This window comes from Lasiodiplodia theobromae (assembly GCF_012971845.1).
Source record: "Lasiodiplodia theobromae strain AM2As chromosome Unknown scaffold_35, whole genome shotgun sequence".
Taxonomy (NCBI): Eukaryota; Fungi; Ascomycota; class Dothideomycetes; order Botryosphaeriales; family Botryosphaeriaceae; genus Lasiodiplodia; species Lasiodiplodia theobromae.
Window position 1 is genome coordinate 274,697 of NW_023336514.1, and position 26,801 is coordinate 301,497.

The 26,801-nt window shown below is 51.7% G+C and overlaps 9 protein-coding genes across 9 annotated transcripts; 4 read left to right on the forward strand and 5 right to left on the reverse strand.

The window, feature by feature from the left end:
- Positions 1–215: 215 nt before the first annotated feature.
- Positions 216–1,829, reverse strand: LTHEOB_10022 (Glycoside hydrolase family 28; the record flags this gene model as incomplete). Its single annotated transcript, XM_035506622.1, has 4 exons — positions 216–455; positions 612–961; positions 1,027–1,089; positions 1,151–1,829. 4 exons carry the CDS (start codon positions 1,827–1,829, stop codon positions 216–218), a joined length of 1,332 nt encoding a protein of 443 aa, XP_035368334.1.
- A 663-nt stretch (positions 1,830–2,492) lies between these two features.
- Positions 2,493–3,872, reverse strand: LTHEOB_10023 (PAF acetylhydrolase family protein; the record flags this gene model as incomplete). Its single annotated transcript, XM_035506623.1, has 1 exon — positions 2,493–3,872. The coding sequence occupies one exon, from the start codon at positions 3,870–3,872 to the stop codon at positions 2,493–2,495; it is 1,380 nt and encodes a 459-aa protein (XP_035368335.1).
- Positions 3,873–6,056: 2,184 nt separating this feature from the next.
- LTHEOB_10024 (Heterokaryon incompatibility protein) lies at positions 6,057–7,226 on the forward strand (the record flags this gene model as incomplete). The annotated part of the gene is made up of 1 exon (XM_035506624.1): positions 6,057–7,226. The coding sequence occupies one exon, from the start codon at positions 6,057–6,059 to the stop codon at positions 7,224–7,226; it is 1,170 nt and encodes a 389-aa protein (XP_035368336.1).
- A 295-nt stretch (positions 7,227–7,521) lies between these two features.
- On the reverse strand, positions 7,522–9,288 carry LTHEOB_10025 (putative maltose permease; the record flags this gene model as incomplete). Its single annotated transcript, XM_035506625.1, has 4 exons — positions 7,522–8,136; positions 8,189–8,208; positions 8,256–9,046; positions 9,107–9,288. The coding sequence occupies 4 exons, from the start codon at positions 9,286–9,288 to the stop codon at positions 7,522–7,524; spliced, it is 1,608 nt and encodes a 535-aa protein (XP_035368337.1).
- A 1,878-nt stretch (positions 9,289–11,166) lies between these two features.
- LTHEOB_10026 (Cysteine synthase a) lies at positions 11,167–13,655 on the forward strand (the record flags this gene model as incomplete). The annotated part of the gene is made up of 4 exons (XM_035506626.1): positions 11,167–11,419; positions 11,470–11,873; positions 11,921–12,014; positions 12,073–13,655. 4 exons carry the CDS (start codon positions 11,167–11,169, stop codon positions 13,653–13,655), a joined length of 2,334 nt encoding a protein of 777 aa, XP_035368338.1.
- Positions 13,656–14,873: 1,218 nt separating this feature from the next.
- On the reverse strand, positions 14,874–16,091 carry LTHEOB_10027 (Cytochrome P450; the record flags this gene model as incomplete). Its single annotated transcript, XM_035506627.1, has 5 exons — positions 14,874–14,915; positions 14,966–15,196; positions 15,248–15,423; positions 15,472–15,750; positions 15,800–16,091. The coding sequence occupies 5 exons, from the start codon at positions 16,089–16,091 to the stop codon at positions 14,874–14,876; spliced, it is 1,020 nt and encodes a 339-aa protein (XP_035368339.1).
- Positions 16,092–19,757: 3,666 nt separating this feature from the next.
- On the forward strand, positions 19,758–20,280 carry LTHEOB_10028 (uncharacterized protein; the record flags this gene model as incomplete). The annotated part of the gene is made up of 3 exons (XM_035506628.1): positions 19,758–19,923; positions 19,989–20,163; positions 20,226–20,280. The coding sequence occupies 3 exons, from the start codon at positions 19,758–19,760 to the stop codon at positions 20,278–20,280; spliced, it is 396 nt and encodes a 131-aa protein (XP_035368340.1).
- A 1,430-nt stretch (positions 20,281–21,710) lies between these two features.
- Positions 21,711–22,190, forward strand: LTHEOB_10029 (Hexose transporter protein; the record flags this gene model as incomplete). The annotated part of the gene is made up of 1 exon (XM_035506629.1): positions 21,711–22,190. The coding sequence occupies one exon, from the start codon at positions 21,711–21,713 to the stop codon at positions 22,188–22,190; it is 480 nt and encodes a 159-aa protein (XP_035368341.1).
- A 607-nt stretch (positions 22,191–22,797) lies between these two features.
- Positions 22,798–23,820, reverse strand: LTHEOB_10030 (Ankyrin repeat protein; the record flags this gene model as incomplete). Its single annotated transcript, XM_035506631.1, has 2 exons — positions 22,798–23,401; positions 23,456–23,820. The coding sequence occupies 2 exons, from the start codon at positions 23,818–23,820 to the stop codon at positions 22,798–22,800; spliced, it is 969 nt and encodes a 322-aa protein (XP_035368342.1).
- Positions 23,821–26,801: the final 2,981 nt, after the last annotated feature.

A 26,801-nucleotide genomic window follows, 5' to 3' on the forward strand; every position in this document is an offset into this window, starting at 1 on the left:
GGTTGCATCCTTTCTCCCGTTTCTTCGCCGCTGCACATCTGTCATTGTTGGAAAAAAGCCCCTGCTGCATATTTCATCCATCAACCATTTTCGTGATCGGCGCATCGGAGAAAAATCAATACCATTATTCTTTAAGCATCTCTCGTCTTGGGATTACATCATAACACCGCGTCTTTCCAGCGCAGTTTCTTTCCACGCATCTCATCCAACCTCTCTCAAGCCGGATTGTACCCCTTGCTCCAATCCACGCAGTTGACGTCCAGCAGATCCTCATCCATGTTGCGGCAAGTCACGAGATTCGAGCCGTTGATGGTGCGGATGTCGATGTCCTGAGCAACGATGTTGGAGCACGTATCGGGGCTCGAGCACACCAGATGCGCCACGATGGGCGAAAATACCCTATTGGTGCGGCCGCGCACATTCCGGAAGGTGACGTCGGTGATGTTCAGCTTCGACTGCATATCACAAATACTCCACATTAGCCTTGCGCCGCCACAGCCACACACGCACAAACCCACTCTCCACCACCTACTACTACTACTACTACTACTACTACTACTACTACTACTAACCCTGAAAAAAAAAAGAAAAAACTAGAAACACAAACTCACCGGATGCTTAAAACACTCCTCCTCATCATCCTGGCCGTAGCACTGCGTAATCGTCAAGCCGTAATCGACGTTGTCGAGCCACATGTCCTCGTACGTGACGTTGCGCACGGCGCCGCTGCCGCCGCCGCCGACGAGGCTGACGCTCTTCTCGCTGAAGGCGTTGGGCCACACCTTGATGCGCGCGCCCTCGGACGAGTTGTACATGGCCGCGTTGCGCACCAGGATGTTCTCGACGTAGTCGACGCGGTCCGGGTACTGCCCCAGGCTGCCCACGCTCATGCCGTGCGTGCCGTTGCAGATCATGTTTTGTACGAGGATGTTGGTTGCGTTGGGTTTGAAGGAGACGCAGTCTGTGTGGAGGAGGGGTTAGCGTGGGGGAGGGGGGGAGAGGGGGGAGGGGGGAAGGGCTACGCACCGTCGCCGTTTGTTACGGAGGAGTTTTGGACGGTGATGTGGTCGGAGCGGTAGATGTCCCAGCCTGCAACTGCTCGTCAGCCCGAATGCCCCGCTCACCAAACAGCAGGCGGGAAACCCCCTACCGTCCGTGTTCTTCTCGAAATTCTCATTATTGCTGACGCTGTGAATCCTGATATCGGTAAACACGACGTCCGACGAGTTCCCCACGAAATTATGCCAGAACGGCGAGTTCACCAGACTCAGATCCGACACCGACCCGCCGTGCATCTCGACCGTCGCGAATAGCACGGGGCGGCGGTCGTGCTTGTTCTTCGGGTAGTGGTCCCACCACGCCTGGCCCTGCCCGTCAATAGTCCCACCACCATACACGTTCACGTCCTCGCCGCCCAGCTTGAAGAAGCTCGTCGCGTTCTGGAAGCCCAGGTCGAAGCTGTTGTTCAGCCAGTGCGGGATGTCGTCCGTGAAGGCGATGCGCCCCTGGATGTCGATGTCGATGCGCGCCAGCCCCGTCATGTCGAGCGGCGAGTTGATGATGTACGACTGCGTGGCCGGGAAGACGACGTGCCCGCCGTTGTTGCAGTCGTTCAGCGCGGCGGCGATGTATTCCGCGTCATCCGTGCTGCCGTCGTTGTGGCTGTCGACGACGCAGGTGCGTGTCCGGGCGGGCGAGTTCTCCGCCGTGGACGGCCGTGCGGACCGGATGCTGGCGAGGAAGACTTCGGAGACGGTGGCGGCCCAAGTGCTCGAGGCGTAGAGGGCCAGGAGGCTGAGGGCCGTGGAGGAGCGTGTGGAGGAAACCATGGCGGCGGATGGTGGTCAATTCGGCGTCGAAGAGGCTCTTTCTCCCGTAGCCGCAGATGCGTGGTCGCCAATCAACTTATACTCGCCACGACGAGCCCGTACCAAGCCTTGCGGTATATTGCTTTCCCCGCATATTTCCATCTGGCAAGCGAAGCAACGCATACGAAGCTCGCGACCTTTGGACGGGAAAATTCATGAAGGCCAAGGCTGCCGCCCCACGTCTGCGGCTCGCCCCCGCTTCCCCGCTCTTTTTCCCCAATCTGTGGGGGATGAAGGATTGCGCCGCGTGGTTCGCCAACGGGAAAAATCGAGGAAGCTTCGAAGGCCAAGGCTTTAGGGTGGAAATTGGGAAGAAATGACGGTGAAGGCGGGCTGCGGTTGAGGTTGTAGGCTCGGAAAAGGTCCAAGTCGGAAATGCGGGTTCGCGGAAAAATTGCCTATCGAGTCAACATGCATAGCCGAGGTATCCGAAGAGTCCGCCTGTTGATTCAAGGTCGGTGGGTTTTAATTGGGGAAAAGATGCAGTGAGGGCGGCTATTGGACGGTTCTACTAAATAATGTCTAAGAATAATAAACTTCCAGATAAGCAACTTTAAGTTGAACGACCCTGTTCCAGTATTCATCACTTCGCCCTCGCGAAAAAACCACCATCATCACCAACGCTCACCCACTACCACCACCACCACCATCCTTCGCCTCCCGCACCCACGTCTCCGCAAACCCCCGCTGCACCCGATCCACCGCCCCCAGCCCCCCCTTCCCCTTCCCCCCCTCAATCCCCCCCACAAACGCCCTCACCAACCCCATCACCACCTCCACCATCCTCCCGCCCTTAATCCCGCCCAACAGCCCGCTGTCCGGCGGCATCCTCTCCCTCAACCCCAACGCATCCACCAACAACGGCAAATCGCTAAAATCAAAGTGCGCCGCGCCGCGCACGCCGACGTCGCGCAGCCACCCGCTCTGCGCCGCGCTGAAGTTCGTCCACGTCGCGTCCGGCCCGGGCGGGTCGTGCTGGCCGGCTATTTCGAGGAAGGGGCGAGGGGAGAGGTCTGGGTAGGGCTTGGTGGAGGCGGAGCCGTTGCCGTGGAGGTCCCAGATGTCGAAGAAGAACCAGCCGTCGATGTTGGCGCCGGCGAGGAGCGGGGGGAGGGAGGGGTCTGAGGTGGTGGAGGAGGGGGAGGAGGAGGATTGTTGGGCCATGATGCCGGCGGAGGCGGCGCCGCCGATGCTGTGGCCGAAGACGAAGAAGGTGGAGGGGTCGGCATGCCCGTTGTCGCCGTCGCCGCTGAGGGAGTAGTAGTGCTGCGCGGACTGCTGCTGCTGCTCGGCCTGCTCGGCCTCCGCGAACTGCTCGGACGACGACTGCTGCTCGACCAAGCTCCGCAAGCACTCCGGCCCCCGCCGCAGCAGCGCCGCGGCATCGGCCACGCGGTGCGCGTAGATCTGCTCGAACTGCGGGAACGTCCAATTCGCCAGCGGCGGGAAAGCGCTGCGGGCGCCGCCACTGCCGTCCAGGAATTCGAGATAGGGTGGCTCCCCTGGGTGGTCGATGGCGTAGACGGTGTAGCCCCAGGACGCGAGTTCGGAGAGGTAGGCTGTGTAGGCGAAGCAGGGCATGCCGGCGCCGGGCAGGAAGAGGATGGCGGGGCGGTGGGGGGTGAGTGGTGGTGCGGGCGCCGGGCAGGTGCCGGGGTTGGTGGAGCTGGAGAGGCTGGGGGCTTGCCATTGGAGCTCGGTGACGAGGGAGGAGAGTAATGATGGCGGGATGCCCAGAGCGGTGCCCCAGATGTCGGCGTTGGTGGCGTCGACCCACGGACGGGTGCGCTGCGGGACCGAGAGCGTCGGGCCGTAGGTCGTTACGAGCATCGTCTTCCCAACGCCGCTGCCGTCCGGCGCCGTGAAGTCGTCTGGCGTCGTGTGGTTGAGGACATGCTGGTTCTGCGTGACGTAGTAGGGGCCGGTGGGTTTGTAGAGCAGGACTTCTGCGGAGGTTGTGGTGCCGAGTAGCGCGAAGGTGACAGCACCAGCATGGAGCCTCATTCTTGTGACGCGGGCAGGGGCCGTGGATACGGCTGGAGATGTATGCGGTGGTCGAAGTAGGGCTGGGGGTAAGCAGCTAGCGAGGTTGGCTCAACGGGTTCCCCACCTTCCTTTTTTAGGGTGGCTGCTTACTCACTAACGTCATCCGCCTCCCCGTGTAACCTTTCAACTACTTGGGACATAGTGTGCATTTAGACCATGGATCCCCCACAGTTCTTCCGAACAATGGCTTGATCACAATAATTTCTAACCCTATACTCGATCGACATTCGCTGATATCAACTATAAACTGGTTAAGCCTGTGAGAAATTACAAGTCGCATGTATGTCCATATATCTGCTTTTACTGCCCGCAGAAAAAAATCACTCTTCCTTTCTCCAGAGACATGGCTTGTCCCCTTGTCTAAACCTGAAGTAATAATGGCTGCTTACACCTACATGCAGCATGCGTTCATAGCGGAGCAACCAACTTACTTGACGTACTCTTAGCTATCAGTTGTGGTATTACCAACTGTAAGCTCACGTGTTCTGCTTCAAACGTGTCTAACACCTATTGGTTAAAACATCTTTTGAGCAGGGCTGCGCGCGGAACTAATGAGCGAGACACCGGCAGAATAAAAAGCAAAGCCTCCGCCAAGGCAACAAACACCATTCGAATCTCATATTGAAAGACAATGAGTAAGTTCCATTTCCAATCCATGAGGTGGCTCTCACCAAATCCACTTTGCACAACTATTCAGTGTCGACCATCGAGCAGACTTGCCGAACCATTGAGAGTGCTGGAAGGGAGGACTCCGATTGTGAGAAAGAATCCGATTCATCCCCCATCTATTACCAGAAGGATCTCGGCGAATCTCTACTTGGGTGCCGATTCTGTGCTGAAATCCTTTCGCATCCCTCCGGGGTGATACCTCCGAACTGGGCACTCTACGATCTCTTCCATTCCGATTGTAAAACGTGCGTAGATGAACATTTGACACTTTGCGACCGGTGCAGGCACTTCAGACTTCGGCATCTCCTCCAGTGTACAGCAGGAATGTATTTCCAACATGGGATCCCGATCCATTATACTAAAGAAAGCATTCAAAGCCAAGAGTCCCCGAGCTGCACAATTTGTTCCTTCATAAGGGAAATTGTACGGGATGTCACGAGCGACTTCAGCGATTCTGGCGAGATTTACATAACTGGCCCTGATGAGCCATCGACTAAAGCAAGTGGAGTCTGGCCAGAACGTTACGCGCGTACGAGCTGGTGTACTATGATCTGGAACCCTGATCAAAACACAAGATTTTCTACTTTCACGCTTGGACTAGGTCTCAAATCCGCACGGTCATCCCCGATCGGTCTAGCAAGTACCATCGAATATCAGTCAACATCTATGGAGGAAGATGCGGGCTCGGACTCCGAATCGAATGCAAAAAATAGTCTCCAGGGATGGTCAATGACAAGAGCAAAGATCTTGGGTGATATCGTCAACTGGGAAGCTGTGAAGAATTCATTCGCAGTTTGCCACAATGAGCACCAGCATTGCCACTCCAGTAGATTTAAACCGCCGACAGGCTTCAGGCTCATCGATACGAAAGACAGATTCCTGGTAAGACCCAATGGAATAGTCGAATTCTGCGCATTGAGCTATGTATGGGGAAGAAGGGAGAATTCAGAGCTGAAAGAAATGGAAATGCTTACAAAGGATTCGCTGGAGAGGCTGGAGCGGCCGGGTAGCTTTACGGAGTCACCGTTGCCTAAGACGATCGAAGACGCCATCCAAGCATGCTCCGCTTTGGGATTCCGGTACCTTTGGGTCGATCGCTTATGCATTGTTCAAGATGATGAGAAAAGCAAAAACCGTCAGATCGATGCCATGGGGGGTATTTTTGCATCTGCAGAGCTGGTTCTCATAGCCTCATCGTCAGAAAATATGCATGCCGGTATCCCTGGCGTAAGCAACTCGCGACAGACTGAACAGTGGAGATTGAGCTCGTCCGACCTTGATCTCATCCGGTTGCCCCGCTTGGATGAAATGATTGAAGGGTGCCAATGGCGTACAAGAGCATGGACATATCAGGAAGCTGTTTTGCCTCGAAGAAAGCTGTGGCTTACCGGCACTCAAGCTTATTTTCAATGTTACGAGGGCGTATTCAGCGAAGACACTCTTCATGCCCCAGACGACGGCAGCGCTTACACCATGGACCGGACTCGATCCAGATTTCCTATCCAGCACTACTTTGCACATTTGAAAGTCTATAGCGACCGTTCCCTTACTTTCCAGTCTGACATCTACAACGCGTTTATCGGAATCGCCAACACGGTCTATGGAGCGGATGTCTTGGTTTACGGATTACCACGCCACGATTTCGATCAGGCCCTGCTCTGGATCGCGGGAGACTATGCCCCCGATGGCCGCGATGCCGAAAACATCACATTGCCGAGTTGGTCCTGGGCTTCTGTTGACGGCCAAATCGAAGTCTTAGACTATGATTGTTTCTCTTTCTGTGGCACTCTTGTGCAGTGGACAGTATGTGTGGAATCTGAGGGGCAACTTTCGCTTGAGCGCATCGACTCTGACAACGCACCAATATCCTGGATTGAGCAACAAAATCTATCAATATACCGCAACTGGGAACCTGATATGTCGTTGGATGGGGGTCATGGTCTTTCGCCTTCCCTGTATATGGCATTGGTTTGGGGTCAAGATTGCATTGGGGCACCACGACCCTCTGGATTTTGGTCCTTCAACAACCACACATTCGACGAGATGAGCACCATGGCGCACGATCTCTGGCCTACTTACAACGCATATTATCGAACTATGGATTCGGGGAAAGATCAAAGCCAACGAGATACAACAACCTTTCCATCAACTCGTATCCCTGGTTCCTTGATTGGTCGCGTGCAGACGGCAATACTAGAGATCCTGATCAATAGCGATGACGAATGGAAACTGGTCTATAAAGGCCGCCAAATTGGAGTCACGTATTTGTCCACGTCATCTTGGCGGCGTGGTTCCACAATCAAGGCCATTGCACTCTCGGTCTTCAACATGGCCGACCCAGAGCGGAACAACCAATTCTATCTGCAAAAGTTCTCATCTTGCTATCCTAGTATTCGCAGGGGGGTCTCTGCAAGGGAAGAGAACAAGAGGGTTGTGGCTGCCGGGGAGGAAATATTGCGGGACCCGAAAGAAAATCTAACGTTCTTCGATTGCAACGGAGAGGCTCTCCTACCGCCCCCCATGCTGAGGCTCATGATTATCGAGGAAGACGGCCCGTCGTACCGTCGAATTGGTCTGGGGTGGGCGTATCTGGCGCGTTGGGTTCAGACAGATCGCAAGTTTGAGACTGTGACGTTGATATGAAAATGGGTTCAGGTGTTCGAACTGCATGTCTTGCGGAGGGGTTACAGAGGAATAATTTGTTGTTTCTTAGGTCAAGGTGTAGTTCACAATCTAGTTAGGACTCTATCGTCCTTCGATGCGCTAGTATTTTGCAGAGAATCAATACAGAACTTGACAGTGACTTCTTAAGCCTTTCACCGCGTGGTTTATAACATGCTTCTGCAGGTGGGCCGTAAAAAATAGCGGCGAGGTTCCGCATTCAAATTGTTTAATCGACATAAGATTTCACTACGAGAACAAGCGTTATTTCCATCGTCTAAGACTTGACTACTTGCGCATCTGGTGAATGTGGCGTTTCAAGAACGGTAGCAGCGAATTTCCTGGCAGGTATTTCCCTCTCAAACAAAACATCCAGTTCCTCGAACGTCCGGTTCTTGGTCTCCGGTAACCTAAACCAAGCCCACAACAAGAGAAGCGTCGAGAAGCCAGCAGCCGGGAAAGCTGCTTTGCCGTGCAGATTGGCTTCCGATGGATTGAGTAGATAGGGAGCCACAACGATGTTGACAATGGAGAAGATGTAGTACGCGTTTCTACCCACCGCAATAGTCTTCATGCGGAGCCGAGAAGCAGGAACTTCGGTTGCAATGGCATAAGGAACGGGTCCGATGGTGAGACCGTAAACCGCGAACCAGAGGAGCATGATGCAGCACTGGGCCCAGCGGCGGGCCGATGTTGCGGGTGCAAAGTCAATCAGCGCGATCAGCCACATGATCGGCGCCATGATGCAGAGTCCCGAGATGAAAATTGAGCGCCGTCCGTATCGACCTTGGAAGAACCACGAAAATACGGTTCCGAGGAAGGCGATGCTGAACGTTCCCAGGCTGAGCTTGAATGAGTCGTCGGTGGATAGACCGGCTTGCTTGAAAAAGTACTGTAGGAAGTCAGCTATTGGACTATTGATCAATGTTGGTGGAAGAGCGAACCGTCAGATAGTTCTGGATAGCTAAGAAACATTAGCACTCGTTCTCATGAGTAGGTAGGAAAGCTTACCGAAACCAGTAAGCACTTGACCGCCCCAAGAAACGGAGGCAATCTCGGTTCGCCGAAGGTTAATGCCACGGAAGCAGTCAATGTAGTTGGTACCAACGTTGAGATCCCTCTCCATCTGAATCGTGTGAGTGATCATGGCCACCGTCTGCTTGCTTCTCCGATCCACATCAGCAGGATCACCGCTGCACAGCCGCTTCATGGTTGCTTCGGCGTCAGCAATGCGACCCTTGCGAACCTGCCACCAAGGCGACTCAGGTGCGAAGCAGATGGCCAGGCTGAGAGGCACAGGCCACATCCACTGGAGGGCAAATGGGATCCGATAAGACCATTCGGTGGGGTTGTGGATGAGACCTTGCAGGACACCCGTGGCGAGGATACGTCCGGCGGGCCAAGTGAGGTTGCAGAAGGTTGAAAGGTAGCCGCGCAGAACAAGAGGACAGACCTCAACCGCGTAAGAAGGAGCCACGGCGGCAAACACGCCCCACGGGAGACCGCATAGAAGCTCGCCGACCAGAAGGACCTGGATGTTGGGTGCGAAAAAGGTGATGAAGATGAAGCCGGTAAGAGCCGTGAAGGAGCAGAGCATCAGCCTTCGAGGACCCATGTGTTCCACCAACCATCCGTTGACGAAGACGCCGATGATCATGCCAAAGTTGGAGGTGAGACTCAGCCCGAGTTGCCAGGATGCAGGTATAGAGTAAGAGCCGTCGTCGAGAAGCTCGCCATACTTCTTTTGGAACGAGGGGTAGGCGTAGAAGGCAGAGACGATCTGCATGTCATAGCTGTCCATACTGGAAGGCGGTCAGTAAATCACAGCCAAGAAGAAACAAAACAGCACGTGAACAACTTACATGCAGGCAAGAGACACAATCACGGACCAGATGACGGCTTTCTTGTAAAGCTTCACAGCCTGGGTGAATGTGAGTTCATGCTCGGCTTGAGTGGCTTGGGCAGCCTCGGATGACAGTCGTTTCCCATCAACGTCGGAGAACTCAGCGCAGCCGACTTCGGCTGTTTTCTCAGCTGAAGGCATTGCAGCCAAGGAGACGGAGAGGCTGAACAAGTGAATTGGCAGTGAAACGATGCTGGCAAGCCAAGCAGAAGACGAGGAAAACTTTTGCAGTGAAACTCGCGGATCAAACTCTAAAGCAAGGATATCGTGACGGAGAGACCGCCGCTGCGTGCATTCCCTTTATACCGTGCGGAAATCATCCACACCCAGACCCTCACCCAGGCGCCAGCTCCACGACAACATCGACTTCGTTTCGCGCATGCAACAGCCCCTCAGCCAGGGTTGAAGCCGATGATACCCCGTTCAGCAATGAGAAGCGCATGCATCAGCCGACAGTCCAATCGGCATTTGCATCGCGAATGCGGGGAAACAGGGGTTGCGCCAAGTGAACGGGAGAACAAGCAGTGTTCGGCCTCGCCGCGCGGCTTGCGCGCTGCAACTTTGAGTACGTCCGCAGCGCTTGTCTGGGTTGGAGAGGAATTGTGGACTTGCGATGCGACTGATATGGTGAGGTTTTGATATGGCGTGCTGGCGCTTGGCGAGCACGTCAGCGGGTGCGAGAGGTGAGGCGGGCCAAACGCATGATGAGCTTGCCCTCATGGGGAAACTATGGGGAAACTGCCCCCCCGGCCGGCCATCAGGACACAAACAGTTGCCGACAAGTGGCTATCTCCGAGCTGTGTCGTCGGGAAAAAGGCTCGAGATCCCGCAGTATGTCACATTCGAAATAGAGCTCGGCTACGACGCTGAGGATTTTGTGGGGCACCCCGCCGTGCCACCTTAAACCATTATTATTCTAGAGTAACACGCGTTTGCTCCATCTTGAATAATTCTGGCGCCTCTCTGAGTTGGTGCCTATATCATGGGGATCTAATCAAATAGTAGCACTATTCCCCATCAAGAATTATTGATGATCCTTCCAGTGGACTCACGGACCACAAAGGTCAGGGCGACTCAGACGGTTTGCGATATGTTTTACCTCACTGTTTGAAAGAAGCCAGATGAATTTTTGCCTGATACCGATAGCAGCCGCTGGAGGCGGTTGGTGCTTTTACGACTTGTGACTTCGCTGAAGAGAGTGCAGCCAGCTCGGCCGGTGCGGCGCGCAGCACGTCTCCCTTGTCAACCATACCCCGTGAGAACAGCTGTCTGTAATTTCGGCCCCAGCCAGAAGTTCCCGTGTGACCATTTACGGAGCTTCCCAGAAAACGGACAGCTAGCGGAACAAGCTAGCGGGGTAGGTAGAGAGGAGATCGACGTCGCAAAGGTCCAAAGTGGTGGCTGATTCAGTATGTGGGGTACTGAAGGGAGCAACACAATGGCGTGTGTTACGACAAAAGATAGTAGAGCACACGTTACAGCGCTGTAGCTATAGATTTCCAGCTGCATTTGTACTGCATAATTCATGTCTGCATATCACCGTTGATAATAATCATTAATGAGAAATTATAGATGCTTCGTGAGAGAGCAAGCAAAAGATAAGGGTGGCTGGGCCTGATCATGTTTCCGCATTCGCTTCCCATGTGATGATGAGGATTTCCGCTTTCGGTAACTTTTGAGGTCAGCTCCTAGCATGGTATCATCATTTCGATCAGCTCACATGAATATTTTCTTCCGCTAGCCCAATTCCCTCGAGCTGACTTTCACAAGCGTGGCCTACGATCTTGGGGAGCAAAATAATTTCTCTAGTCACTTGGTTGAACCCAGAGAACAGTCCTCTCTCACATGGAAAGTATTCTCAGGATTCCGTGATGGAACTCGTAGCTCGGATAATCGAGCCCTTTCACATGCTGATAGTAGTATACAGCATATAAACAAGTGCTTCTCTCTCACGAGCGTGAGCTTCGTGCCCACACAATTTCAACAGACATTGCCAGACATCACGTTACATTTCTCGAGATGCCTGGTTCACTGCATCAGTCTTCCCATGAGGCCTCTAGGCCGCGAAAGCGTCTAATCGTGTGCTGCGATGGCACATGGCAAGCTTCAGACAAGACTTACGGCATCACTCCTTCCAACATTGCCAAGCTGAGCCGTATGATTGACCGGGAAGATCGTGACCCGGAAGATGATAGGGTGATTCCCCAAGTGGTCTACTATCAGTCTGGGGTAGGAACTGGAACTGCCGGGCCACTGGCTGTTGGATATGAAGGTTAGATCAATAAGCCTGTTTGGAGATACTTATTGCTAATACGACCACAGGCAGTGTCGGCGCGGGACTTTCAGAGAATGTTTCGACAGCATATCACTATTTGTCGACAAATTTTCACGCCAAAAACAGACACGAAGGCTTCACCAACGACGAGATTTTCCTGTTTGGCTTTTCTCGCGGGGCTTACACTGCTCGTGTGCTCTGTGGACTGGTGACCGAGATGGGACTCCTCCGGCCCCAGCAGCTGCACGAATTCCCCAGAGCTTTCGAGATCTACAAAAAGCTCAGTAAAATGGCAGCAAAGAAGACAGACAAGGGAAAGCCCTTCATTGACTGGATGGACTACTTTGTCGGAGACTTGCCTGCTTCTGACAGGGATTTCTGGCATGGACTCCGAGTCTCGAGCAAGATGTACGACAATGTGAAGGTCAAGGCAATTGGAGTCTGGGATACTGTATGGACCTTTATATCTCAAACTTTGCTTTAGCTGACGCAGAGCAGGTGGGCGCACTTGGACTCCCGGAAAGCTGGTTTTCCAGGACGTTTCCTTTTTTCACCAAACCTTTCCAGTTCCACAACACCGGCCTTAACACCAGTAAGTCCGCCAAAAATTCTCCAATTACCTTTCCTTGCTGACTGACCATGACCTGTAGATGTTGAAAATGCTTTCCAAGCTCTTGCGCTTGACGAGCACCGAGGCGCATTCCCACCAACATTGTGGTATCTGCCCAAGAGACTGCTTGGCGATCCCAACTGCCCAAACCTCAAACAATGCTGGTTCCCTGGATTCCATGACTCCATCGGAGGTGGAGGTGCTAAGCTTCAAACCTGGGCTACTCAATGGTTCCCGAAGCTCATGAATTGGCTTATGCCGGACACGTCGGAAATGCACGAGGTTACTCTCGCCTGGATGTGCGACCAAATCAACGGCCTTCTCAGATTCGATAGACGGGCTGTCGAAGACGTTCTTCTCCAGCACGGCAAAACCCGAGGCAACTGGGCTGCCTGCAAAGAGATTGATAACGCCAAGCTCGGCTGGTTAATCTTCTACAACCCCCTTGCCGGATCATCCCACACGAGGACGCCAGGCCAGTACTACGGCGAGTATCGTGGCTGCCAAACCAATGAAACCATGCATCCCTCTGTGTACTACCGCACGAACAACGTCAAGCGTCTCCACTATACTGGCAGGCCGCTCCGAGAGCGTCATGTTTGGGCCTACAGCGCCTGGCTGCCGCAATTTCACTTCGACGTCTCCATCGCTCTTGCAGTCCTGGCAAAATTCTTCCGCCTCTTAACCATCGGACTCTACTGGTTGGCAGCACCGGTTCGCGCCGCCTTCCCTAATCTCTGGGGCTACGTTTCGGAGCTTTGGAACTTGGCCGGAGACCTCGTGCACCTGACAGCGACTGCGCTTGCCCACCTCGGACATCTCGCAACGATGTTCCCCTTCACGTTCTTCTTCCTGGATGAACCGCTTTGGCGTTGGCAGGACAAATCAACAGCGCCCCAGAAGCCTGACGGCGCGAGCTGGGTGCGAGGAAAGGTCCCGCCTTCGGTGTTCCTGCAGGACGGCCAGCAGGAGATCCACCTCCAGGAATGGGTCATCCGCGAATCGCCGGCGCACGACATCAACTTCGAGAAGGAGATGCTGCCGGAGAACTTCTGGAAGAAGCTGGACAAACGCAACCGCGACTCGATCAAGCGCGCCGAGGACTCTCCCGACTACCGCACACAGTTCTGGACCCGCACCGAGTGGAACCACCGACACGACGAGCCTACGAAGTACAGCAAGTACAGGTCGCTCCACCATCACAAGCAGACGACGATCCCTCATCCGATTCATGAATTCAACCGCAGCATTCACAACACCCTTAGCGACACCCACCGCGTCGACGAGGCGGCCGACAAGATCGAAAATGAAGTCCGCGACAATCTCTACAAGGTCCACGACGACCTGGACAGTCTTTCCCACGATGTTCGCGACGGGTTTAACGGTGCTGTCGGCATGGCCCATGATGCCGTTGACAAGGTTCTTGACGATGCTGATGCCTTGCGTCATGGCGCTCACGATGGGTTTAACGACCTGCATGACGGCCATGATCAAGGTCACAATGGGTTCAATGGTCACGATCAATCTAACCCGGGTAAGAAAAACAAGAAGCACGCAAAGCACAACGGGAAGCATGGGGAAGATGACCATTTGTTCAACGGTGGAGCTGTCCAGTACACGTGATGACAAACTCCATTTCGAGGTCAAGGTGTCCAGATCCTATTAGGTGGCGCTGAAAGTAATGATGGATCAACTGAGAAGTATGCTTTGAATGCTATTGGAGTTTCTCTTCGAGATTGCAATTGATATCATGGTTGCTGTCTATTTCTTGCATGATGGTGATGTATGCTTGTATGCTTCCCGATATGATTGACGTCGGTATCGCCGCTCTGACTGTTTCGCACAATCGTTTGCTTGCAGGGGTCTGTTGCGCAGTCTCGAAATTCCGGAAAAAGTGGGGATCGGGTTGGTCTTCACTCTGACAAGTACGTTCACGAAGCTTATAGGTGGCGAGCTTTGATTCGGTCATGTCATCGTGATCAGCATCGGCTTTTCGGCGAAAGGCCGACCATGACCTGCCTCTTTACCCCCCCATGTCGGCCAATTGCCGAGGTGTTGACCGGGGGACTGTTATGCGGGGAAATCCATCCCTGTTGACAATCAACTTCACAATCGCTGACTGAAACGCGGGGTTTGCTGTGGAAACCGCCTCCAATGTTGCAAGGTCTGGTCGGTCAAGAAGTAGGAACCAGATGATGAAGGCCCAAACGTAATAGCTCCGCCGAGCTGGCATGTATAACTAGCTTTGTCTCTCTTGATCTCTGGAACACTTTCGCGATGCGTAAAATGTAGAAGATAAGCTTAGATGTACAAAGATCCACTATATTATCCTTCCGACCGGGCTAAAGGCTTCGAAGACTGGTCGCACACCTCATCTCTCTGACCAGGTGAGGGCTACATCTTGCGGCCGAAGCATTTGGAAGAGAAGAACTATCCCACTGTTTGCAATGCAATCAGCCGCCCTTTTTCTAGCCTGTTCCATGTCCTCACCAGCTAGTTTCACAGGGTCAACACGATGACTGCGAAACATCGCTGCCATAATGGCAACGTGCTCGACCTGTATGAATTTCTTTCCAGGGCAAGCCCTGTTTCCGTCAGACCAACCCAGGAAAGTACCGCGCGGTGGTGTGAAAAGATGCTCCCTATCGATAGATGCACCGTCCCCTTCTGCCGTCAAGATCCATCGCGACGGCTTCCATTCCAAGCTATCATCGCCCCAATATTGAGGATGAGTGTGAACAGCATTCATGTTGAGAATGACTCGAGTATTCGGCGGGATTGTGTGGGACGTGCCATCAATCACGAGATCGGTTGTATTGTTTTCGGTGCCTTTGCAGACGCTCAGGAGAGGGTTGTACAATCGTAGGGTCTCGTACTATTCCTCTGTTATTTCTCGGAACATTCGTAGGAAAGTGAAAATCTGAAACACGTACCAGAACAGCCAGGCACCTGTTAAGCCTGGGGAAAGAGTCGTAGTCCCAGGAGGAGATGTCTTTGTCTTGGAAAACATGCCTGATCTCCTCACCTATCCATTCCTGAACCCATGGGTGCACAGCCAGCAGGTAAAACGTATAGTTCAGCGCATGGGCTGTACCATCATGTCCTGCAAAGTTGAACACAAACATATTTCCAAAAACCTCCTCGCGGGTTAATCCGGCCCTTCGCTGGTTTGGGTCGTGCGCGTCAGATACAGTCTGCTCCATGGATGCCCTTACCAAATTCGTCATTAAATTCTCTCTCGTCTCTCGTTTCTCCTCAAATGCTTTCCGCTCTTCCTCGTAGTCCTCAGTCATGTATTGCTTGAACGATGTGATTGCCTGACCGATGCGTGCCAACCCACGAGGATACTTGAGTCGCGCAAGAAACTCCGCACGGAGTGCCAGGATCAATACTGCATTGTCGAGAATTTTGGCAAGAGCATCTCGATAAGAGAGCGGACCTGTCTCCGGCGGTTGCGCGTTTCCCTCGAAGGGAAATGATTTGCCAAAGCTTGCACTCACCAGAACGTCCAGTGCGAGTGTTCGACAGTCCGTAGCGGTGCTTCGTACCTCACCAGAGCTCTCCCAGAAATCAAGCATCTGCCGTCCCTGCTGAAGGGCTTCGTCCCAGACCAACCTATTGGTCTTCTCCGTGAATGCAGTAGCGGTAACCTTGCGATGACGCTGCCAGTCCTGGCCGTAGGCAGTAGATATGTTGGGTCCAAAGACGTCTAGAACCGCTGCCTAGGTATTAGCTACTACTCAATTCTCTAGTGTAGATATACTTACCCAATAGCTCCGCCGGCCTCTCAAAATCATGACGGCGCTCGCGCTGAATCACGTCATGGATTGCTTCAGCGTTACGGAGGTAGATCCAATTCTTTCCAGGTGACACAAACAAAAGAGCGCCAGCATCACCAAAATCGGCATATGCATGGTACTTCAGTTCCCATTCCCAGCCGACGTGGCAAAATTTGCTGAAATTGCCGTTCCCAAACGGGACATATTTCAGCCAAGGAACAATGTGCCGGCCCAACATCATCCAGATCGGATTTTCAGGACTGATGGGAACAATGATCATTGGGAGTCCAATTTGACGTGCGATCGCATGGTTTCTGAGGAGACCAAAAATGGTAGAGAGAAACAGGGCCGTCAGAGGCCCAAAAAGGAGCAGAATCCAGACAGCAAACATTGCAAAAAACCAGACAGTCTTGAAAGTGTGAGGGGAAGGAAATTATGTGCACGAAGGCGACAGCTCCTTTTGGCGCATCTTGAAGTATTCGACGAGGGCGCGAAATCAAGACTACGCCGCATGCGTGCCAAGGCGGTTCCGTAAGCGCGCGCACCAATATTATTATTATTAGCGCCGTGTTTTGATAGGGCGGCGGATTGAGGCACAGGCGCGGAAGTGGAGCCGGAAGAGGATGTGTTCGGCCGTGTTCTTCGCTTAAGCCAGAGCTTGCCATAAGGAGTGATGATTCTCTTATCGCTGCCTTGCGCGGAGGGGGAGGCACAGCATTCGGACTGAATTTTCTTAAGGCGTGACGCTCAACTCCGTCCGCGTTATTGATAAGATACCTGGACGAAAATTCGTCCGAACCACAACGCACCTGCGATTGTGTAGTGAACAGAAAAAAAAATAAGTCGAAGAAGACCAGCACATACAACAATGCCGTTATATGTACAGAGATCTCGAGGAGCGTGGCTAAGGCCTCCCAGACTTTGTGACCTGCCCCAATCTGAAGTAGGGCTGATAAATATTGAACGTGTAGATCAACACGGAGATTTCAAAAACGGTGCCACAGATGACTGCGATCTGTGCAATGCCATGTTAGTATTGATTCTTCTGACTTCTCTGGGGTTGGGATCTTACTGCAATATCAGACCGCCGCAGGTTACTCCGTCCCGTCTGTGTCAAGCCCCACAAGAACACTACAAAGCCACGAAGCCATAGATATATGCTCCATTCCAACAGCCCAACTGGTGCAGTCCAAATGAACGTTCGAGCTTGATGAGACTTGTATATGTTGAGAAGATTTGTAGTAGAGCAGTTTCTCCATTGCAGCCACGAGGAAATATTTCGGTAAGATTGCGACTCTTTAGGAGAACACAATTTAGTGAAGACCCGTTACCACTGCGCTGACGGAGAGAACCAAAGCGGAATATCACACTACTTTGACTATCGCAGAGGATATCATTCCCATTTGTAAATCAGAAATTTGCGACCATGCAAAACCGCCAAAAGTGATCGTTGCCATGATGGCGCCCTTGAAGGACCATTTCTTGACTTCGGTTAAGGATGTTTGCAAGCTTACGAGAACACCTACGCTTGACAATTGAACTATCAGGCTGTGCATCCATTCTTTTAGTATCCATTGCTTCTCGTCCGTTGTAAAACTGTCAGAAAAGACTCTAATACACTACACACACCGAAATTGGCTCAGAAGAGCCTGTCTGCACTGCAGCCTCATGTGTCCCACTGGTTTGCAGTTAATTATTCATCGGCGAGGACATGCATCCCTGCCACAGCCACAACCTCTCATCTGTTACATTGTTCTAGCGTTTACGCAATGCTTGGGACACTAAAGTTAGTCCCGTACGTACAAGGCATTAATGCCTTCGGAATTCTTAGACAGAAGCTCTAGCCGTACGGCTCTTTCCCCCGTGAGACTACTTAACTTTTACTATATCTTCTCCCGTGCGGGATTTTAGTCCTTGGGGGTGTAATTTCTTGTGCCTGAAGTTGCGTCACAACCGGCCAGTGATATTCAATACAGTAGCTGTAGACCGCCTGCACGGGGAATGGTGGTGGTGTGCGAAGGATTCCTCTATCTAGAGATGGCAACGGTGGTAGGACAACGTGGCGATGCGGCCTTGGCTTGCGGATCTAGCGGTGTGAAAGCGAGGGTATATGCAGAGGGAATGGGCTGATATTCGTGTGCGACTTTTCCATTGTAGTCGACAGGTGCATCGCTTCCGAAATCAGAGACATAAGACACTTACACAGATAGCAGCCAATCAAACGTCGAGCTCAAAGTCACACTGTCAGCGCAACTCCGTCATTCTCGAATGGAATGCGGTTGCACGTATCCCGCAAATTGGGGCTCTGCTACCTGAGGCTCAAACCCAAGTACACGGAGTGCATCTCGCCACGCACAATCTTCTCTGACAACCAATGGTACCTCATCTTCTCCCCCACACACCTCCCTCTTCCGTAGGCCTGATCATGCATTCTCCGATCCTCCGTCAGAGCAGTCATTTTCCCTTTCTGCCACGGCTCTACCGGATGAACACATCATCATTGTAACCTTGTGGGCCTCCTGCGTCTCGGGGGCACACTGAACGATCAGCCTCAAGATCCACCCAATTTGGTTCTGATCTACATACGGCCACTTCAGAACCCAATCAGCCAGTACCGTCGCGCCAGGGAGGCTGTTGCGTCTGAACAGACCAATGGCTTCGATGCACACAAGCCCTAGTTTTTGCACTCATCGAAATCTCGCTACAGCAATCTTTCTCGCCATCCGCCGAACTACAGCACAACATCTGAGGCACATTCCCTGAAGCCCGCTGGTGGTACTCTGAGGCTACACGATCCGCCCTTCATATCAGAGAATCACCGGTTTACAGTCTGACTGCATAATGTGTGCACGACCGGCGCCCCCTGCGGCTGAAGGCATGGTATTGATATGATGGCTTTTTTTTTCTTAAATGCGGCTCTTGGATGTGGCGTCGGACAAGCTTTGCGGCGCAGTCGTTTTATTATACGCCTCTCGATGAAAACGGGACGCTTCCTTCCGCATCCAATTATTAATGGATGGTACTCTTCATTATGTGGAACGTAGCTAGCCATTCGGCGTAAGACTTCGTTCGATGTTTCAGCCACTAACTCAAGACAGTGTTGTTTGTTTCGAATACTTTTACTCGGGTCCTATCTTTAAGCAAAATTATGCGGCTCCTTAGCCAAGTCAAGTAATGATTACCCAAGCCATCGTCAATGGTAGTTTACTCAATTTTTGTTGCTATCTGCCTCAAAGAATGCTCAAAACCTGGTGTTCTTTTTAGATGCCTATATATCATAGCCGATGAACCAAATCTGGATGAGTGATGTACATCATGAGTGTAATGCCTTGTTGGATTTTGTGATCTACGTCATGCTTTCCAGGTCATCCTCCTGGGGGCCTTAACTTGTCTTTGTATTGTCATACCTTTCCTAAAGGCAAGAGGATAAAGTCCTCAACACCTTTCGCCAGTCAGTCAGGGTTTACACTGGGCAACACAAGACGAGCCTCGTCGTGGCAAGACACCAAAAGCCGATCATCCTGCAAGACAAGATGCTCGAAGCAAATTGTATTGCAAGACGGCCTGTCAAGTGTGGACTGAGGGGCCAGACCTCCGGCGCGTCCCCTCATAGAAGAGTAACCGCCGGGATGTGCCATACCTCCAAGCCACATGCTAGTAGAGATGCAGTGCGAGAATGGTGGCGTGATACAACAGCAAGGACCTCAGTACGCTCCCTAACACAATGAAGGCTGTCGAACTGATTCTGGTGCTCCATCAGAGTCCCTCTGGCGTTACCCTTAGCGGCACCGACGAGCTTTGTGTGTTCTCAATTCCTTGACATGTACGGCTATATAAAGCCGACCTGCTTGCTCATGAATTATCTCCATCATTAAACCACACCCATAAACACTCCAGCTCAACTATAACGCCACTCATCCGAACCCCAACCCATCTCTCAGCCATCATGCAGCCCTCTACTATCTTCGCCATCCTTTCCGTTCTCGCCCCTTTCGCTGCCGCCCACTGCTGTCATGTTATCAATGAGAACAACGAATGCAGGGATGGCAGCTGGGGTACTCCGTGCTGTGGCCAGGGCGGTTGCAACATCTTCTGCTGCAACTGTGACGGCGGTACGTTCGATCATGACAGAACGGATGCTTGCAGTGCTATGACACATAGCTGACGCGGGATCTAGGTTGCCGTAGCGATAATCGCAAGCTAGCCAGCCGCGCCACCATTGACGGTGCGGCAGACGCCGACACCTTCAGCGTCGCTGATGTCGATGGCACCGGGAACCTCACTCTTGCCCAGTACACCCAGTACATGGGCGCTACCGAGGACGACGAGATCTACGTCAACTGGTTCAAGCAGTAAGTACTTACCGATATCTCTGCATTGTTGAGGAGTGTGACGCTGATGATATCCCTACCAGGCACGACAAGAATGGCGACGGTGTTGTCACCCCCGACGAGGTCCGCCTCAACTAGCAGGATCTAGTTTTGTTCCTTTTACGCTCTGCAGGAAAGGCCACGACACTCTTTTCTGGAATTACCACAGTCATTTCTGGTATGAAGGCGTCATAGGGGGATAAAAGAGGAATTTGGACGTGTACTCTGATTCAGTGAAGCGATGCGGGAAGCAAATGTCTACCTCTGCGAGGTAGATGCGTCAATCTATGCGACGTCGCAATCTGGATCATATAAAAAATAAAAGAAAGAGGCTATTCAAGGCCAGCTCTCAACTTTTGGTTTTGCACACTGTGATCTGCTCTGATTTTGAGGCAACTTGATTGATAGTACTAAGAGTATTGTTAAACCAACCACGTCTCGTGACTTTTGTCCGCATCAGCTTTCGGTAACTTTTCCACTTCAAGAACGTCTGATCTTAATTTACCTCCTTTGATAAAAAAAATGTGCTGTTAACGGTTCTGCATGGAGCTTGATATCCACATACGGTGACGAGAACTTGTTACAACGGCATCATAATATTGGATGTCCATGAGGTGATGAATACTGGCCACGTCTTTCCACCTCTTTCCACTCCCATGCTCTGGCTTTGTGGAAACGGTACTACAGTTGCAGCAGTTCATTTCATCCTTGAAGCAGTCTCAACTCTTCAAATGCATCATCCAGCTGCGCGGCAGATACATGGGCACCGGAATCACCGATGTTCTATGAACAGATCAGCAGTCAAATTCTGCCAGAATTACTCATGATGTGAGATTTCGAACGTCTCAAGGTTCTCTTTGCCGTGGGTCACTCTTTCCAGGCCCACCCACATTCCATGCTAAGTGAAAACTTTCTGCGGGACCCTTTCCAGCCTTGCCCATCCACCCTACCAAATCAGACTCGGCGAGCCTGGTCCCACGATCTAAAAGATGAATGAAGATAGCTCTAATCTTGCAAAAATAAGGCCTGACATAACTCTAGTGATAGCACTTGGTGTGAACTCGGCGGAGGATAATCAGCAGATCACGCTTGGACCTTTCGAAAGGAGTATGGTAGCCGGACCAGACGCTACGTGCCACTTCGCCTTCCCTAATCAAAAACGCAACCGCACTGCTCAACTGCCTCAAAATATAGTCAGATTGCCGATGGAGTCTGATGCGTAGTGTGGCCAGGTTTTGAAGTCACTAGCACGTTTTGTCGGAAGATTAGAAGCCCACAGTCCGTGCAAAATTCGTACCTAGAGGTCTGTTCACTACCTGATCGCGGGCGTAAAGTGGATTTGATATTTTACATGACGATTCATCCTATCGCATTATCTTCATACCGCCACGAGTCTTCGTTTTCAAATTTGTAGCGTTCAGCTAACAGCTGGATGCAAAAACATCTCGTACCTCTGTTGGTCATGGGTTACATCTTCACAATTAAAAATGGAGCTCACGTCAGGAAGAAAACTCTTGCATCCCATGACAATGTGGTCCAAATTGTTACCAAATCTCCTGATCTGGATCCTGGGAGCCGTTGATTCAATGGGCGGCTTCATGTTCGGCTACGAGTCCGGCCACATCTCAGGCATCATGGCCATGTCCGACTTCAAGCACCGTTTTGCTGACCAAGCTGATGGCACTTTCGGTCCTGCGCGGTCCGTTACCATTGTAGCCCTTCTCTGCATCGGCACTCTGATCGGCTGCCTATGCTCTGCGCCGCTCGCGGATCGGATCGGTCGCAAGTTTTCCATTTCGCTGTCGGCGTTTTTCTACATCATCGGCGTCATCATCGAGATTACATCGAGTCGCGTTTTGGTGCAATTTGGCATTGGCAGGCTCGTTGCTGGCCTGGGCATCGAATGGCTGTCCATGTGCGCGTTTATGTACCTCTCCGAATCTATTCCGAAGACGAGCCGCGGCGCTGTCATTTGGTCGTATCAGCTGTTGATAAGGGTGGGGATTTGAACGGCGTGCATGGTAAGTCAACCGTCATCAAAAAGCTTTAATTTAGAAAGCTAACTTGTGCACAAGTCACGTATAGTACTAAGGGCTGCTAGGAGGTTAATAATGATATTAACATGATATCGCTAAGTTTTGGTCGTTAGGAGCATTCTCCAAGGAGAAGTCTCCAGCAAAATAGTCATATATAGGCATTTTTACAGGTATGTTGTCTGCTGCGCCCACAATCAGAAAGTAAAATGGAGGGCGGACTCTATAGCTAGGTCAAAGACTGAGCAATAAGCTGGCGCAAGTGAGGGCTGATGTATATATTTATCTATTCATTCTGTTTAATATCCCTTTCTCCTCGCAGGGCCCGGGCGCCAGGCCTGCTGTTGATCACCAAGGCGAAGAAATGAGAACAGACATATTATTCGAAGCACAGCCCTTAGGGGGTGCTAATAAGGAGCTTAATATGGTATAATATGGAAATGGATTGCTAACAAACGAATCCTGAAGGGATTCGATGGCGGTCGCCAGGGATAAGTGGGCTTCGTCCAACACAACACAAGGCAAGGTAATGTGGTCTGCACGTGGCCCACTTGCGGCTGGCATCTATGGAGCAGGCACCAAATCACGCCTTGTCGTCGAGGGGATAGAGGGAATCATTCCTTTGACGGTCCGCTATCGGACCGCCCTCTTCCGGAAAATAATTCTGGAGAAGCTCCAGGACATCAGAAAGTCTACCCTGCTTTTCTTCAGACTTCTCTGCTTGAAGACAGTCCTGTACGCAGGCTTCAGCCGTTAGACCTAGACTATCTTGAATGTACCGGTCGGCACCCTTGTCGATTAGGTAGCACACCAGACCCCCCTTCCCCTGAGTTGCAGCATCGTGAAGAGGTGTGCCGAGGTCGATATAGCGATAAAAGTCGGATAACGCAGGATTGTCGCTGTACTTGACCGCGTTCAACCACCCAACCACGTCATATTTGCCTTCTTCGAGTTTTTCGACAAGAAACTTCATGACTTCGTCCTCTCCATAATCTCTCGCTACAGCATGATGGAGTAACCATCCCTGATGAAGGAGGCCACCCTTCTCAAGGAACAACTTAATGATGTCCTCAGACGCGTGCTGAACAGCGAGCGAGAACGGAGTAATATCGTCCTTGTCCTTTACGTTGGGGTCAGCTCCTTGGTCGAAGAACCAAACGGTAAGATCCCGATCTGGCGAAATATGGCTAGAACAGTTATAATCAGCTCCGGACACAGAAAAGCATGGCGTAGGAGCTTACCCAAGCATTGGCACAGAATCATTACGCCATGGCTGGTCGAGGTTACGCCATGGCTTGTTGATGTCCCATCTTCCCTGTTCGCGACCGTAATGGAGAAGAACTTCGAAAACAGCGATTGATTTTCCGATCATCGCCCCCTCCAACATCGAGGAGGTCAACTCACATCCAGCCGAGAGTAAGCCTTCGACAATGTCTTCTCGGCAATATTGGGCAGCATCTGCCGCGATGTGCCCGAATTCTAGCTGGGCGTCGCCTTCACCTAGGGTAGAGACTGCTTCGGTAAAGTACTGATGTGCCTTCTCGGTAAGCGGTCTATCAGCACCCTCTTCGAGGCATGCACGAAGGTATTTGATTTGCTCGTCCATAATTTGTGTTGGAGTTGGGAAGTTGTTGTTAAGTTGAGTGTTGTAGTTGGTAAGTCGTTGTCTGTCTGTTGAATGTTGTGGTTGAGTCGTTGTCTGAAGGTGGGAAGTCGGGTTTTAGTACCTGGGGACGGATTATATAATTCCGCGCCGCACTAGGCTTACTTGGTAAATGGGCGCTTAACGCGGCGTAGTTTGCATCATCTTCTACCGCGCCGCAGAGTAAACTTTGTTAGCTACTGAGAAAGCGTTGACAAAGAGGCGTAGCTGTGTTGATGCGTTCCAGGCTGCCGTCGGCACAAGGGCTTGTTTCTAGTACCCGGGTACGTAATTCCGCGGCGCACGTATCTCCGGCTCTGGGCTTACTTCGTGGATAGGCGCTTAACGCGGCTCAGCTTGCATCATCTTTTACCACGCCGCAGACTAAAGGATGCTTTTGATTAGCTACTCGGAGAGCGTGAGTAAAGAGGCGTAGCTGTGTTGGCTTCAGGGGGTGGGGCGTGAGGGTAGTTTTACCGCACCGGGTCGCGCGCGGTGCAATTGTGGACCTCAAGATACAATACTTACCAATGTCGAGCAACCGCCGCCACCGCCGCCTCGAGCCATCGCGGCCCATCATCGACGCCTCACCTCCGGCTGCTGCTTCCACCCAACGCCTCCGACGCCACCTCTACCCGTCGATGTGTACTTTTGGAGCTTAACAACACCAGCGCCGCCATACCCACGCCATCTCGGTCGGCATCCCGCCGCCATCGATCGGCTCCAACTCTGCGCCCCAGAACGAGTCAGGGCCTGCGATAGCGGATGCTCCACTGCCGCCTCAAAGTTTACGGCCAAATCATCCGACTTTGGTCCAGTACTTGGCAAGGATCACGTGATTTCGCGCTGCACGTATCTCCGGTCCGGGGCTTACTTCGTAAATGGACGCTTAAGTAGTAGTGGGTGCACGGTTAAAGGGCATGATGTTGGCGTTGTCGACTTTTGATCTTAGCTTTTGATTTAAGGGAAATATTACAAGCCAATCCAGCGTTGCCGAGTAGTCAATTAGTAAGGAGATAAACCCAGACCATAGCGGACGTAAAGCCGGCTGAGACGACCTATGAATTCATTATCGTCAAATAGGCACTTAAGGTGGTGTAGTTTACACCATCTTCTGCCGCCGCAGACCAAATATTGCTTTTAATTGGCTACTCGCAAAGCGTTGACAAAGAGGCGTGGTTGTGTTGGTGCCTTCCGGCTGCTGGCGGCGCAAAGGCTTGCGCTTATTAGCTACGACTCCTTCACATCCCAACTAAGAGGCGGCGTAGCTTATCAATAAGCCCCAATCTCGTCCTTTCTACCCATTCACAATGACAGGAGCATCTCAGCACAACCCGCGCGGGTATTACAGTGGGGACAACATTCACGGCTCCCCTCCGAGACATCCTTCTAATATCACAATCGAAGAGAGCTTCCTCTCTAATTCGCTTGATCTACTTGCCACTTTAGGCGCCGTGTCTTTACTAGCACCGCCAAAGTTTTAGAGGGGCGGTTCAAGGCGTTACGCCTTCACTGAGCCTCAATTCCCTTACTTTCTACGGATTTACAGTCCAAGACCGGCATGATTTATATATATATATACATGTAACCTACCCGCACTCCATCGTCTATTATCTAGCATCGAACAGGAAAAATATATTAAGCGTATATTTAACCCCTTCATCGCCCGATCCATCTCTATTAAGCAGAGAATTTAGAGGTAGTAGTCTTCACATAATACTAGCTTATGTTTTTTAAGAAAGGCACTAATGTATAAGCTCCAGCAACTACCGTTCCACACCCTACAAAATGGAAGAACGCAGCACAATGGAAGAACTCAGCCATTTCCATCAAGCTGTCTCAGACAAACGGCTCGACGAACTGGACATGAACGAAGTCAAAACCACATTTTTCGGCGTCAATAATCTCGATGCACTTGGCACTCAGAACCTTCAGAGCTGCTCTGTGATCGCCATAATCTCTAAATCCGCAGCCGTCATGACACATGTTCAACCATGTCCAGACAGGAACGACCCAAGCGGTATGAGCGGAGACGAAAACATGATGGAAAAGTTGGAGGAGGTCAAAGCAGAAATCGAGGCTTACCCGGACGAATTTAAAAAAAACGAACGTCGTGCTGTTATTGTCTTTGCTAAAAATCACAGGGGAATTTGTCTCCCAGATCAGAAAGCAATCGTGGAGAATTTTCTCCAGGACGAGCTGGAGTTCAACCTGGCGGACGGCAGTAAATTTCAGTCCCTCACCTACAACGTCCCAAACAACCGCATGATGACGGGATATGGAACGGTTCTAATTGATTCGGCAGCTCCAAACCTGGACTTTGGTTTCCCGAGGACTTATGTGGAAGACCAAGTTGTTCTGTTTGATGGATGGCGTAATGACAAGCATAACAAGAGACCTATACTACGCGAAAACGGGATAGATAGTCGTTGTGAACCGAACGGGGCTTTTGGATTGGTATACTGGGATGGATGGGAGTGGAAAAACTTCGATTCTTACGCTGGGCGGCACTCAGTGTCCTGGCAAACCGCCAATACTGTGTATATCCAATCTTTCACGCAACCGCAGGATAACGATGTCGTCGACCAGCCAGCGGTATAAACTCGGTTTTTTTTATGTCATATATTTTGCTCTAGGCTTACCCAATCACAATCATTCTTTTACCTGATCATTCTTTTACCTAGAAAATTTAGAGTCATTTTGAATTTAACCTAAAAAGTCCTCGTTTCTTGAGATAAATGTTATTGACCTATAGATGAGTCTTGGTACACTTGCCTGCACCAATTGGGGCTTCTACTGCCTCTCATGTCGCCTCAAGAAGAAGGCAGTCTCGGAGCTTGATGGTGTCGAGCGGTCGGCGGTGGCAGTCACACGCACGGCGTTGACAGCATACCATAAGATATAGCCGGGATACCCAGACAAGGGCGCACGAGCCTTTTTTTTTT